The sequence below is a fragment of the Andrena cerasifolii genome, chromosome 10 (genome assembly GCF_050908995.1).
Source record: "Andrena cerasifolii isolate SP2316 chromosome 10, iyAndCera1_principal, whole genome shotgun sequence".
Lineage (NCBI taxonomy): Eukaryota > Metazoa > Arthropoda > Insecta > Hymenoptera > Andrenidae > Andrena > Andrena cerasifolii.
Genome location: NC_135127.1, coordinates 4,899,183 through 4,911,511, shown reverse-complemented (window position 1 = coordinate 4,911,511; position 12,329 = coordinate 4,899,183). Strand labels below are relative to the sequence as shown.

General features: G+C 37.9%; 1 protein-coding gene across 1 annotated transcript in view; it reads right to left on the bottom strand.

Moving 5' to 3' along the window:
* The window catches only part of Sol1, a 696,665-nt gene that overhangs the window by 89,523 nt on the left and 594,813 nt on the right, over positions 1–12,329 (bottom strand). The window contains exon 9 of the mRNA XM_076822532.1: positions 678–864. Coding sequence (XP_076678647.1) covers positions 678–864 — 187 coding nt within the window. The remainder of the gene's footprint in view (positions 1–677; positions 865–12,329) is intronic.

The window sequence follows — 12,329 nt, the reverse complement described above, 5'->3', positions numbered from 1 at the left end:
TGGTGGAACAGAAACTAACCCAAAAAAATGAAAAATCTATCACATTTTTTGTCAACCACGGTGCAAAAAAAACCGAAGCTGCCGCGCTAAACATGTCATTCCAGCGCAAGGGGTTAATATTTACCTATATCCTTAATCAAAGTTCTTATTTGTTGCATCTCACTTTACCCCAAATAGGAGTTCATTTTACCCCACACATGGGGTAAAGTGATACTTGCATCATTTCTTTCAATTTAAATTTTAATATACTCCAAGTTCATTTTAAGTATTGCTATTCGTCATTTATCAACAGTAATGTTTAAATTATATTATAAACCTATTTCCACGCATTTTTATTGAAAGGGAAAAATTTTATTCGACCTCAAACTTTGTCGTGCTCACTTTACCCCGGTCTCCCCTAAACCTATTTCGAAGTGTTTTGTGCCACCGGGGGATGTAAGTTAACATTATCAAGGCGATGCCATCAAAATTTGCTTCAAAGCCAAAAATGGAAACATGTCCTTTTGAAAAATCACTCCGCAGTTGTGAGCCGCAGAACTGGCTCGGGTAAAAATCCTCAAAACTCCCTACACAATTGCATGCATCGCGTATAAAAGTTTTAAGAGCGCAATCTGCGTGGCGCAAGAAACAGCCGGAGGAAGAAAAAAGTAGAGGGTATAATGAAAGCATCAACTCACTCCTTCGCCCCGTTTGACGTATGGTACAGATTCAAATCCTGGAATATCACTTGGACCCGTTCCTTGCCTCGTCCCTGGAAGTCGTATGTACAATGCGTCCTGGCCGGATAAGGATTTGGATATCCCGGCGACGTGACCACTCCTGTTTTCGTCGAGTCACTGTTGAAAACCATGTCGCACAGTGACGCTGCAAGAAAACGATAATAAAGTAGAATGAGGAAATAAAACGGTCCGCGCGCAGCGGCAACTGCAGCAAGAAGATGCCGAACAAAAATAATTAATTAACGCTCCAACGGTAAAAAAAGTCGCGGCCAATTAAATTGCAGCAGACGTCCCCCTCGTTAGAACACGTGCACTTTTTGAGACAGAGACAAATCGTTTCAATCCCTTCCGCTTTTTTTTCCATACGTAGCGCCCGCAATTTTGCTGGGAAATTATTTTCGAACACAGACAAAAGCTTTTTCCTCGATTAAAATTGTGGGATTAATGTTTGTGTACAGGGGATCAGGATATTGGCGACGATATTCGAAGGGAAAGAGCTCGAGATAATTCGAGAATTAATATTTTCCTTTTCTTATCTTTCTCTCTTTCGCTTTTGGTCTTAATTTCTAGTTTCTTAAGTCGCTGGCTTAGACACGCTTTAATATCACCGACCAAGGTATATCACACTAAATGGAAGCTTTTGAAGATCTGCTCCTTTTGCGGGTAAACTCACACTGGAGCTTAAAACATTTTGTAAACTGTTAACGTATTATTAAGTAAAACTTTCGGTGCAATGAAGATCGCTGTTGTTCAAAAAAACGGTAGAATCTTCTTGTTCAGAGTCTCCAATAGGGTGGAGCTTAGAAGTTAAATAAAAGGAAATAATTTTTAATTTATCTTACCACCCTGATGCGTTCCTTTAGATATACAAACACTATATAATCGCTTTGGACAATTCATTCTGATGTTTATGGCCATATTTTAATTTATACATTTACATTTACATTTATATTTGATAATTTATTAAATTTATTGTTCATAGAGGTTCAGACATCAGGCAGTGTCTGTGTCCTGCTTCCGGGGTAGTATTTACTAATTGTTTTACTTAATTATACGTCAGATGGGGCACAATAATACCTTTTCCCAGTTTCTATTTTTCTTAAGGAGCAAATGAATGCATTTGAAAAAATTTCTAGCATCCCATGCCCTTCCATATAATCATCTTGTACGTTGGAAATTTCACCATCATTGAGCTACCCCTAAGTACAGATAAATTATTGTGCTCATATTCTACTCGATTTTATTTTTCATAAAAAGGAACAAATTCAGATGGTAAGAAGATCATATTATCATGGTTGAAAAACAAGCTCCATCCTAGTCTGCAACGTGTTATTATTTGTAATATATAAATAACAGAAGTTACTCCGCCATAGGAAAGTGCTAGTGATTTTCAAAATGATCTTAAAATGCTCAACTGCCGTGTAACGAGAGAGTCGAATTAATGATCACGGGGAGTTCGTCTACTGTATATGTTCCCGACTTCTTGATGATGCTGCTGTCCAATTACTGTTAGTTGCAAACGCGTGCGAGTCGGAATTGGTGCATAGCTACTAGGGCTACCAAGTTTGGTAATAGGACTTCAAGGATTTGGGATGTCCAACATCGATGAATTCGAGTAAATCCAGTTCCTATCACAGCGCTCATAATCCTGAGAAAATCCCTGAGGGCGATTCCGGTACTGATAATTACGGTAACCAGGACATTCGCCATTGACTGGCTGGCCATCCGCGAATACTCAGGCGGACATCCAATGGATACCCAATTTAAATAAATCCCCTGTTTCCATGTCTTTATTCACCCCTGCGTTCCACAACTCTAACCACCGTATTTACGTACATAGGGGAAATTATGACAGAACCGAGTACCTGGGTAAAACGTGCTATTATTTTTAAAACGGCTTTAAATTTCCCCGCGTCGTTGCAGCTACATATTGTCAAGATGTGCTTTGTTTCATCAACAAAAGACGATCTTCTTACAATCGTGCATAAGATTATATCGTCTTGTGTGTTTTTGAAGGCTCTGATCTAATTTTCGTTAGTTAAGAAACTTCTACACTTTTGACAGTGTTCAGGTAAGTACTTTTTTTTGTGTGAATTATGTTAATTATTGCATATTAAAGTGTAAATAACTAAGACAGTTTGTTTGTACTTCGCCCTGGAATTGATGATAATTCGTAATATTTACAAAATTGTATGCTGGGGTAAAACCGTACGGGGTAAAATCGGGTACCCGGTTTTGGATAAAATGTGTATAACAAAGAAACGTAAGAGAGGAAGTTATCAAAATTAAACTAATCTTAATAAAGGGCTACGACTAAAGAGGAAGAAAGCCAGAAAATTAAATAAAATACTGAAGGATAATGAGAACAGTGGTGACGAAGACGGTGCAGACATTTGCATTTATGTCCAAGAATCATATGTTTCATCCAAATTGAATGAAGGTTCGGTGCAGTGTACAGTTTGTTGTAAGTGGGCTCACGAAGGCTGCCCTGGTTGGGGGACTGAAGAATTGGACGAATTCTAGGTGCTAGGGCCAGTTTCTAGTATGGTACCTGGTTTCACCCAGGTGAAACCGTAAAAACGGATCATATTTTAAATCGTAAATTTCTTGTATTTGTTATTGTATTAAAAAAAAATGGATATATACTATTATTCAATAAAGAGTTTATTCTAATGAATCCTAATTTCAATTTCAATTTTACATTAATAATGTCAAAGTTATGAGCTTTTATCCTTAACGCCCCGGTTTTTCACCTACTTACCCTATCTGTGCAATGTAGTATTCAATATTTTCGAGCAATCCGAAATTTTGGGGCGGAGGTACACTGAAAAAGGAATTTGTAACACAATGGTCTTACAGCTTCGAAATTTCCGAATGTCCCCTAGTCGTTATTCGCGTTGGTAGATTGTTTCGAATTGCCGAATTTGATTTTATTTAATCGCTGTACTGTTAATTACCGGGCACAAAGAGTATTAATTTATTGTTCCCCTGGTTCATTGGGCTGTTTGCGTAATTAGTTGGCTGCCACACGACGCGTGAAACGTAGACGCTTCAAAGGCGCGCCGCGGATAATCAAGCACGCAGTTGCACAACACATGGAGCGACCTGATTGGCTGGCTGCTATAAAATTCAAGCCTGTTTGGTTTTAATAACGTGTAGTCGCTGGAATACTAGACTAGACTCAAGGAGATACCTACTCGTTATAAAAGCCGTACGATTGCAACCGCGGAACACGAAGACATTTTTTTTGCTGGCAATGACTGTACTGGTGTAATTGACAATTTTTAATTAATGAACACTTGCAATCTTAAGGGGACTTGAAATTGACAATTTTAATTGCTGGACAGATCGCAATTGCTTCTGACGATACAGTAAAATAGATAGTAAGAAAGAAACTGTCCGGATGGAAGGAGTTGGCAGAGTAGTTGCTTTAACCCTTTGACAGTTTATCCTGTTCGAGGTACGGGCAGAAGGATAAGAAAATAGAAAAAGAAAAGAAGAAATGTAGGTATTCGTAAAACATGCTTTTTCCACTTTTTATCGTAAAGGGAAATATTTTACAACAAAAAATATACGCTTTTCAAAGCGAAATTTGTAATTTTATTAGACTGTCAAAGGGTTAAGATGATATTCAATGAGATGAAAGGATAGCTTTACCTATTTATTTTTCCTCTGCGGTGCTCTGGTATTAGAGCAAATGGGTAGGGGAGGCCGGGGCTAAAAGTTCCGATTTCGATAAAACATAAAAAATGACTGGAAAATAATGTAGTTATTCTCTTCACTATTGACTAATTTCTTGTTAAATTTATTATATCTTCTGATTTCAAGCTTGTGTTTAATATATTGTAATAGGTTTCCCATAGAAAGTAATTTATTTGTGGCTGATCGAAGCGGAACTTCTTACCCCTATATGGGGCAAGTTGTTATCGCATTGGGGTAAGTTGTTACTATGATATAAGAGTTGCCTTTTAATGAAATATTTCATTTTCTAATGAAATAAAGCAGCATTTTATTAATAATGGTTATTTATGAAGGTTCGGACCAACAAAAATGTATTATCTTTAAAAGAAAACCAAAAGCGACAGTTTTTATTTATCTTTACGCATATCTTCGATCGAAGTCGTGTCCCTTTCCGCCTTTCATTCATATGTTCGCATTTTAAAGCACAGCGGAAACAATTTATACATTTGCGGCAGGTCTGTGAAGATAGCACCCCCAAATTCGAATTTTTGGAAAAACTCAACGGCATTCGTTTGTCCATCGTTTGCCCACGTTTGCCCATCAAAAATTTTGCGTTTGACCACCCTCCAAAAAAGAGTTATGAACAAAATAAAAAAATTGTCTTCATCACCCATCATGAATGCATTTCAACTTTTTAATAGAAGGATACGAATGTACCCGACCTGACCACGTTTGCTCACTCTCAGATTTCATTTGCCCACCCTCCAGAATTTAAATAAAAAATAAAAACCGCGAAAAAATGGGTATAGATGAAGCGATCGCGTTAAAGTTCGATTATTCTCGAAAATATTATCAAAATCGTTCTTTCAACGATGCAGTCCGTTAGTTTAGATGTAGAAGAGATTTGCCCATGCATTAATTTCGTATGCCCACCCTCCAGAATCGAATTATTAATAAAGATAGCCAAGAAGTGCGGTACCCGTTAAACCGAATACATTTCCGTTCGTTTTTTTTCCGAATGAATTATCAAAATGGATTGTTCTTACCGTAAAGGTTAAAGGTGTTTGGTGACATGTTATCCACTTCAATTTGTATCGCTCATCGAATACTTCACACTTTTCACACATCTGCAGCATGTGCAGAATAATACCAGAGTGGTTTTCTAGTCATCTTTCACTAATTACCGCAATGATATCGCACAACGGAAAATAATATAATCTCACAGTTACTTCACAAACCGTAAATGAACGCACGATCTCGCAAGAGTTGCGCCCGAACTCTGTAGACCGACTGACTTTCGTGCGTCGTTGGAAACAATTCGAGAGTGTCGCAGACATCTGTTTACGTTTCGGCACGTTCGATGACGACACGCAGCGCTGCTACCCTAACTAAAGGGGCGCAGCGCCGAGTGCCACTGCCGAAACGTAAACAGATGTCTGGCGATACTCTCGAATTATTTCCAACGACGCACTTCTTGGCTATCTTTGTTAATAATTCGATTCTGGAGGGTGGACATACGAAATTAATGCATGGGCAAATCTCTTCTATATCTAAACTAACGGACTGCATCGTTGAAAGAACGATTTTGATATTATTTTCCAGAAAAATCGAACTTTAACGCGATCGCTTCAACGGGCACCGCACTTCTTGGCTATCTTTATTAATAATTCGATTCTGGAGGGTGGGCATACGAAATTAATGCATGGGCAAATCTCTTCTACATCTAAACTAACGGACTGCATCGTTGAAAGAACGATTTTGATAATATTTTCTAGAAAAATCGAACTTTAACGCGATCGCTTCAACGGGCACCGCACTTCTTGGCTATCTTTATTAATAATTCGATTCTTGAGGGTGGGCATACGAAATTAATGCATGGGCAAATCTCTTCTACATCTAAACTAACGGACTGCATCGTTGAAAAAACGATTTTGATAATATTTTCTAGAAAAATCGAACTTTAACGCGATCGCTTCACCTGTACCCTTCTTTTCGAGGTTTTTATTTTTTATTTAAATTCTGGAGGGTGGGCAAATGAAATCTGAGAGTGGGCAAACGTGGCCAGGTCGGGTATATTCGTATCCTTCTTTCAAAAAATTGAAATGCATTCATCGTGGGTGATGAAGACAAATTTTTTATTTTGTTCATAACTTTTTTTGGAGGGTGGGCAGAAAAAATTTTTTATGGGCAAACGTGGGCAAACGAAGGACAATCATTTCCCACCGACAAATCATTAAAATCTTTTCATGGGGGTGCTGATGAAAATTTTCTTTTGCCATAATTTTCTTTTGAAGGGTGGGCAAACGAAATTTTTTATGGGCAAACGTGGGCAAACGAAGGACAAACGAATGCCGTTGAGTTTTTTTAAAAAATCGAATTTGGGGGTGCTATCTTCACAGACCTATTTGCGGCGGGGCAAGTTTTTACGGTACCAACGTGCCCCAAGTCACGGTAACAACTAGCCCCTACCGACACATGTAGCAATTTCAAAGATTATTCTGCTTATACATGTATTCAAACGATAAACACTATTACACCATGTTCTTAAATGTCATTTGATCCATAAGAACGATTCAATCTATAATATCTACGTTAAATAATTGAAATATACCAAAAAGTAATGATAGAAAAATTTTTACTTATCTGGTACGCGACTAATAGGTCCTTGCTTACAACCACACAATTCGCTGTCGCGGACGCTATTAAAGTGGGCGACAGAGTGGCGTGATCAACTCACACGGAAAAAATAATTTAAAGTACAACGCTCTTTTTATTTTGAAGATAGAGCCGTCGGAACAACTTACCCCCGGAACTTTTAGCCCCGGTCTCCCCTACAAATATTTTTATTGGACTGACGTTTAACCCCTTATGGTCACACGGGGTGTATTGCAAAATTTTTAAACCTTAACAATAAAATTTAGAAATGTGGCGATTTTTCATTAAAAATCCCTTTTATCCACAACTATTTTTTTCAAATACAAAATCAATATTTCCATTTCTAGAAAAATACTCTTAGAGCATGATTGTAGGAGTATTGCGAATGTACAATTATCACTGAAAAGTTAAAAGATTCAGAAATTCGAAACTGGAAACTCAAAAATGACGTTGGGGTGCAGTGAACCCCAAGTGAACAATTTGTGATTATAGGAATGCGTGACCACGGAGGGTTAAAAGAATTCGGAGAAGCTTGAAACGAAACGAATGATTATAAACTAATTCCGATTAATTAAGTAACAACTCCCATACTTCCAAAGTCTTTGTCAACCGAGTAAAAGCGACTGTTCATTCGTACGAAGTTTATAGTCACTATAAACTATAGAAACTGCGTAGGTATACATGTCTACTGAATGCTTGAGTTATCAAACTGAATAATAATATCCCATTAACGTACAATAGAGCCTACCGTTCCACATTATCCAATAGAGTATTTAAATTTACAACTGAATAAATTTGCGCGAGAATGTCGATTTTGCGGTGCGTTTAGTATTATCTACTCTATTTTTTCCCGATGCAATTTGCTACACCATATTCCACGAACATTCACGCATTATGGTTGCACCGCGATCTTTCTACACTGTTCTGCTTCCTACATTTTTTTCATCGAAAACAATTCTGCTTAAAGATCCATTCGTCCCTGTCGCGTCTATCTGCCAGGCTCGCTCTCCATTTGTCGTTTCTATCTTCTTGTTTGTCTGTTCCGTGTTGTTACATTAATGCGCTCTCATGGCAAGGGAATGTATGTACGTGCTTGCAAATCAGCACGAGAAAAATCACACTTTTCAAAGAACCGTCGCGAGGAGGTTCTTTAATGCTTGAAAGCCGAGAGATACGATATGACAAGGATTTACTGCATGGAAACTGAAAAGGTGAAGCGATATGGGCGATGGTTCATGAATGTTGCATGAGTATTTGGATCACAGTCCTACGAGCATATATGTATCTTGACATCGTGCTCAGGATTATTAGCATATCGAAAATATTGTTTGCATTCGTGCCGCTCCGTTTTAAACTGATTCCAGTTACTTCTGCCTCTTTGAGCCGGCACTAGTCGCGACGCTTTGAATAATAACTTTGATCGCGTGACTTGAAGGGTGTTTGAACTTTAAACGAGCATTCGCAACGATCGCTTGTCGCAACAACAAATTCCCTGCCGAATGCGAAGCTCCACCGTAAATTCTGCCGAATATTTCGCAATTACGATTCACTTCTCTATAAATAATTAGAATAACAATAATGATATGATAATAAGGCAAACCAACAAAGCACGAGGGAACGAGGAAAGTGCTGTGTAGCAAAAATCTTAATGGCGTTCGTCGGTAAAAGGCTGATAATTTGTGGGTGATATGTTTAAAATATCGACAATGCAGGCGCGAATAAATGGAATAAAATGTGGCACGAATATAGACTAATGATTAAGTGAAAATACGAAGGTTCACAATTATTAAGATATTATGTAAATGTAAAGTAAGTGTGTTAAATTTACACTGTTTGTTAAACGCCACTTATTTTTGTCTGAATCTAACGCAACTAGTATATTAACATAATTTCACTGCGACATCGTCTCACGGTTGTCAAAAATATATAAATATATTCTGGTGGAAGTTACATAAGCTTTGCAAACACTGAAGAGACAAATAATATCTTCCACATTCACAGCTGACAAGTTTCCTAGTAAATTCTTTTGAAAGCAAATGTGAATAAGTGTAAAAGAGAATTACAATGATGTTTCATAGTATTACATTCGTTTCAAACTGAGTGCATCGGTCAAATTTTAACTTCTGTGAAGATGTGGTAATGTCTCACGTTACATTCGAAATAATAGTACCTCTATTGAACCCAACACCAGCTACTTGTGACAGTTGAGACTACCATCGAAATTGGTATTTTTGATGTCACTACAGTTCTCCAAGCACTCGAAATTTTTATTCTCTAACATTCTAAATGCATTTTGTATCTTTCATAGAATTGTTCTGCAGGGTTTTATAAGCTTCATCCAATGCTGGATTAACGAATTAGCAAAATAAGCACGCGCTCAGCGCATCAGGAGAAAGGGGGGTACCATAGAAATGCTAGAAACACTTTTTAGTCAAATTCAGCCTGTACAAGGAGGCCTCAGAATCTTTTAAGGGTGGATTTTCGTGTAACAGCCCCCGAAATTTAGGATTTTTTTTTTAAAAAACTATTGTTAATATTGCATTTAACTCTTTTGTGATATAAGGAGGCATGTTTAAACTTGCAGAAAATATTTTTTTCATGTCGATCCTGCTTATTATTTATTAATTATTGTGGAATCTCTTCGACTACGTTGGCGTCAGGTGTAGCACCTGCCACAGTCATCTGATTACAAAAAGAAGATAATTTTCATAAAGTTAAATAATATACGCTGGGACTGGACCGAAAATTTTAATTTTAATTTGTATTTATAATACTTTTTTCGTCGATATAAAGAATAACATGAAAAATTTGTCAACAGAAATACTTACTTTTCCTTTCAGACGCTATAACTCTTTCAATTTTTCATTTTTTTTCTTTAAAATAGACCAATCCCAGCGTAAACTATCTAACTTTAAGGAACTTCTATTATTTTTGCAATCGGATGACTGTGATAGGTGCTACACATCCCGCCAGCAGGACTTACATCGTTGACAAGGTGGACAAGATTCCACAATAATAATTAATAAATAATAAGAAGGAACGATATAAAATAAATATTTTCTGCAAGTTCAAAGAGTTTAAAGGTGCCTCCTTATATCCCAAAAGAGTTTAATGCAATATGACCAACAGTTTTATCAAAAAAAATTCTTAAATACCAGTTACTTTTGGGGTTGTTAGACGAGAATTCCTCCTTAGGTGCTTAGGGCCTCTAAAGGTCCTCTTAATTCGGTCCTGGCTCCATCGTCAATGAATTCATTCATAAACTAACGATTAACAAATAAAGCTTAATCAAACCTGCGAGCATTGCAAACCTCAGGTGTACAAACTACAAATTAAGAGTCATTTGAGACGCGTGTAACCACATTTATACAGAAAAGCCGGCGGTCCTGTTTTCTCCTTATTTCATCCTGCAGCAGAGACGCTCATATTTCATTCCGGCCAAATTGGTTAAGCGGAGAGGGATATTTTTGCATCCGACCGTAAATTCTTCGATAACTAGGTTACTAGCCTTTTAGACGTTCCAACGATTACGGGCGCCGTTCTGCTTCGTTAGTGGCCAATTTTTGCAGAAACAGAGGAACACAACCGCTCGGCGGTGGTGAACGACGTAAACGTTCCCACTGCCGAGCCGTTCGTTAAATCGTATAATACACTGGCGAAGGAAATTAACGAGGCAATTTGCCCGGCGGAGAAAACGGTAAGGAACACCGACGGGCAACGAACGGCTCCCAATTAAACAATCATGGCGGGCGCTTTCCGTCGAAATAACGCTACTCGCGAATTCTAATTCAGTTTCGACGTTTACGCGCTTTTCACCTGACGATATGAAAAATCGTATGAAATTAACGCGCGCTCCCCTTTTCGCTTAGCTCGAGTGAGCCTCCGGTGTAATTCATGGTAATTTGGGTCGACCCATTTTCCCAGGCGGATTCAACGGCCATCTAATACAGGAGTTTGCCAAAAATGCAACGGTGGTAGGAAACGGCGCTGGGGGAGGGACGGGTAGGGAAAGCAGGGGGGATTTAAACAACGGGACCTGTTTACAGCGCATTCATTATTTAAGTCTTCCGCAGCCCGTGGCTTATCGACTTTTTCAACAGCGTTTATACGAGAAATCAAATAACGGAAACGGGGAGAAGGCTGCGTGGCAGGGGCGGGTAAACGTTTTAATTTGCATTCATGAGCCGTCCTCTCAAAATTCTTAGAGCCAACCAAGTATTCCGAGTACGTCTACGGTTATATCCGAGGGACGAATTCACTTATGACGATCGATGCGTCTACTTCAAAGTATATGAGCCAGATATCCTAACGTATTCATCAAGTAGCCAATCCGAATGGAAATTCGAGCGGGGCACAAAAGGGGCATTAATATCGACTAATACATCGATTTGATATGAATTAAAAGTGGGATTATCGATCGATTTTATCAGAATTTTTGCGATGCTTCCTACGTCGATGTTAGCTTACAAATTAAGAGCAGGACACTTTTATTCATCTTAGACTGATAGGGGTAAGTTGAAACACTTTGTGCTGTTTCTCCAAAGCGTAGGTTTTGAGTATTTGTTTTTTTCCTGGCATCCTTTTCGTAGTTTATTGTTTTTAAAATTTTAGATGGGTAGAATACCCTATTTTATAATTATTTGACCTTATTAATAGAAGCTGCTTGCGAAATAAGATTTCGTGACCATTGTGTTATCGAAATATTCCCTGTCAAATTTATCCTAATATTTATTACAAAAGTTATGATAATTATTTATATACACATTTTTGTACACCTCCTACGATACAAATCCTTATATTTTCGTATCATTGATTTCATTATATTTCATCCTTCTCAACGTGAAAGTACACCGAGCATACGGAATGTGTACCTCCATGTAACACCATCCAATTTTCTTGAAAACCTTAGCAAACGATCGGTAACTTCCGCTTCCAAACACGGCCACTCAGTTATAGAATTTCGTTTAACTTAACACGAATTTTCGGCATGCTGAGATAGGAAATTTAAAAACGCACCGTGAATACAAAAATACACTAGAATTTATACGATAGCTCAGGAATGTTCAGTGATTGTGCGGTGCTAATTGTAAGCAATAAAAAAACAGTATTAACCCTTCGAGATCACACCTTATAATCTCAATTTGGAGACTCGTTGAGTAAAAATAACCCGAGTCAAATTTTATTTGAAGCGCCACGGATGAGTCAATATATTTGACAGGAATTCATCCAACGGCCAAATGTAACAAGTACTGCGTATTTTAGAACGATTGGTAA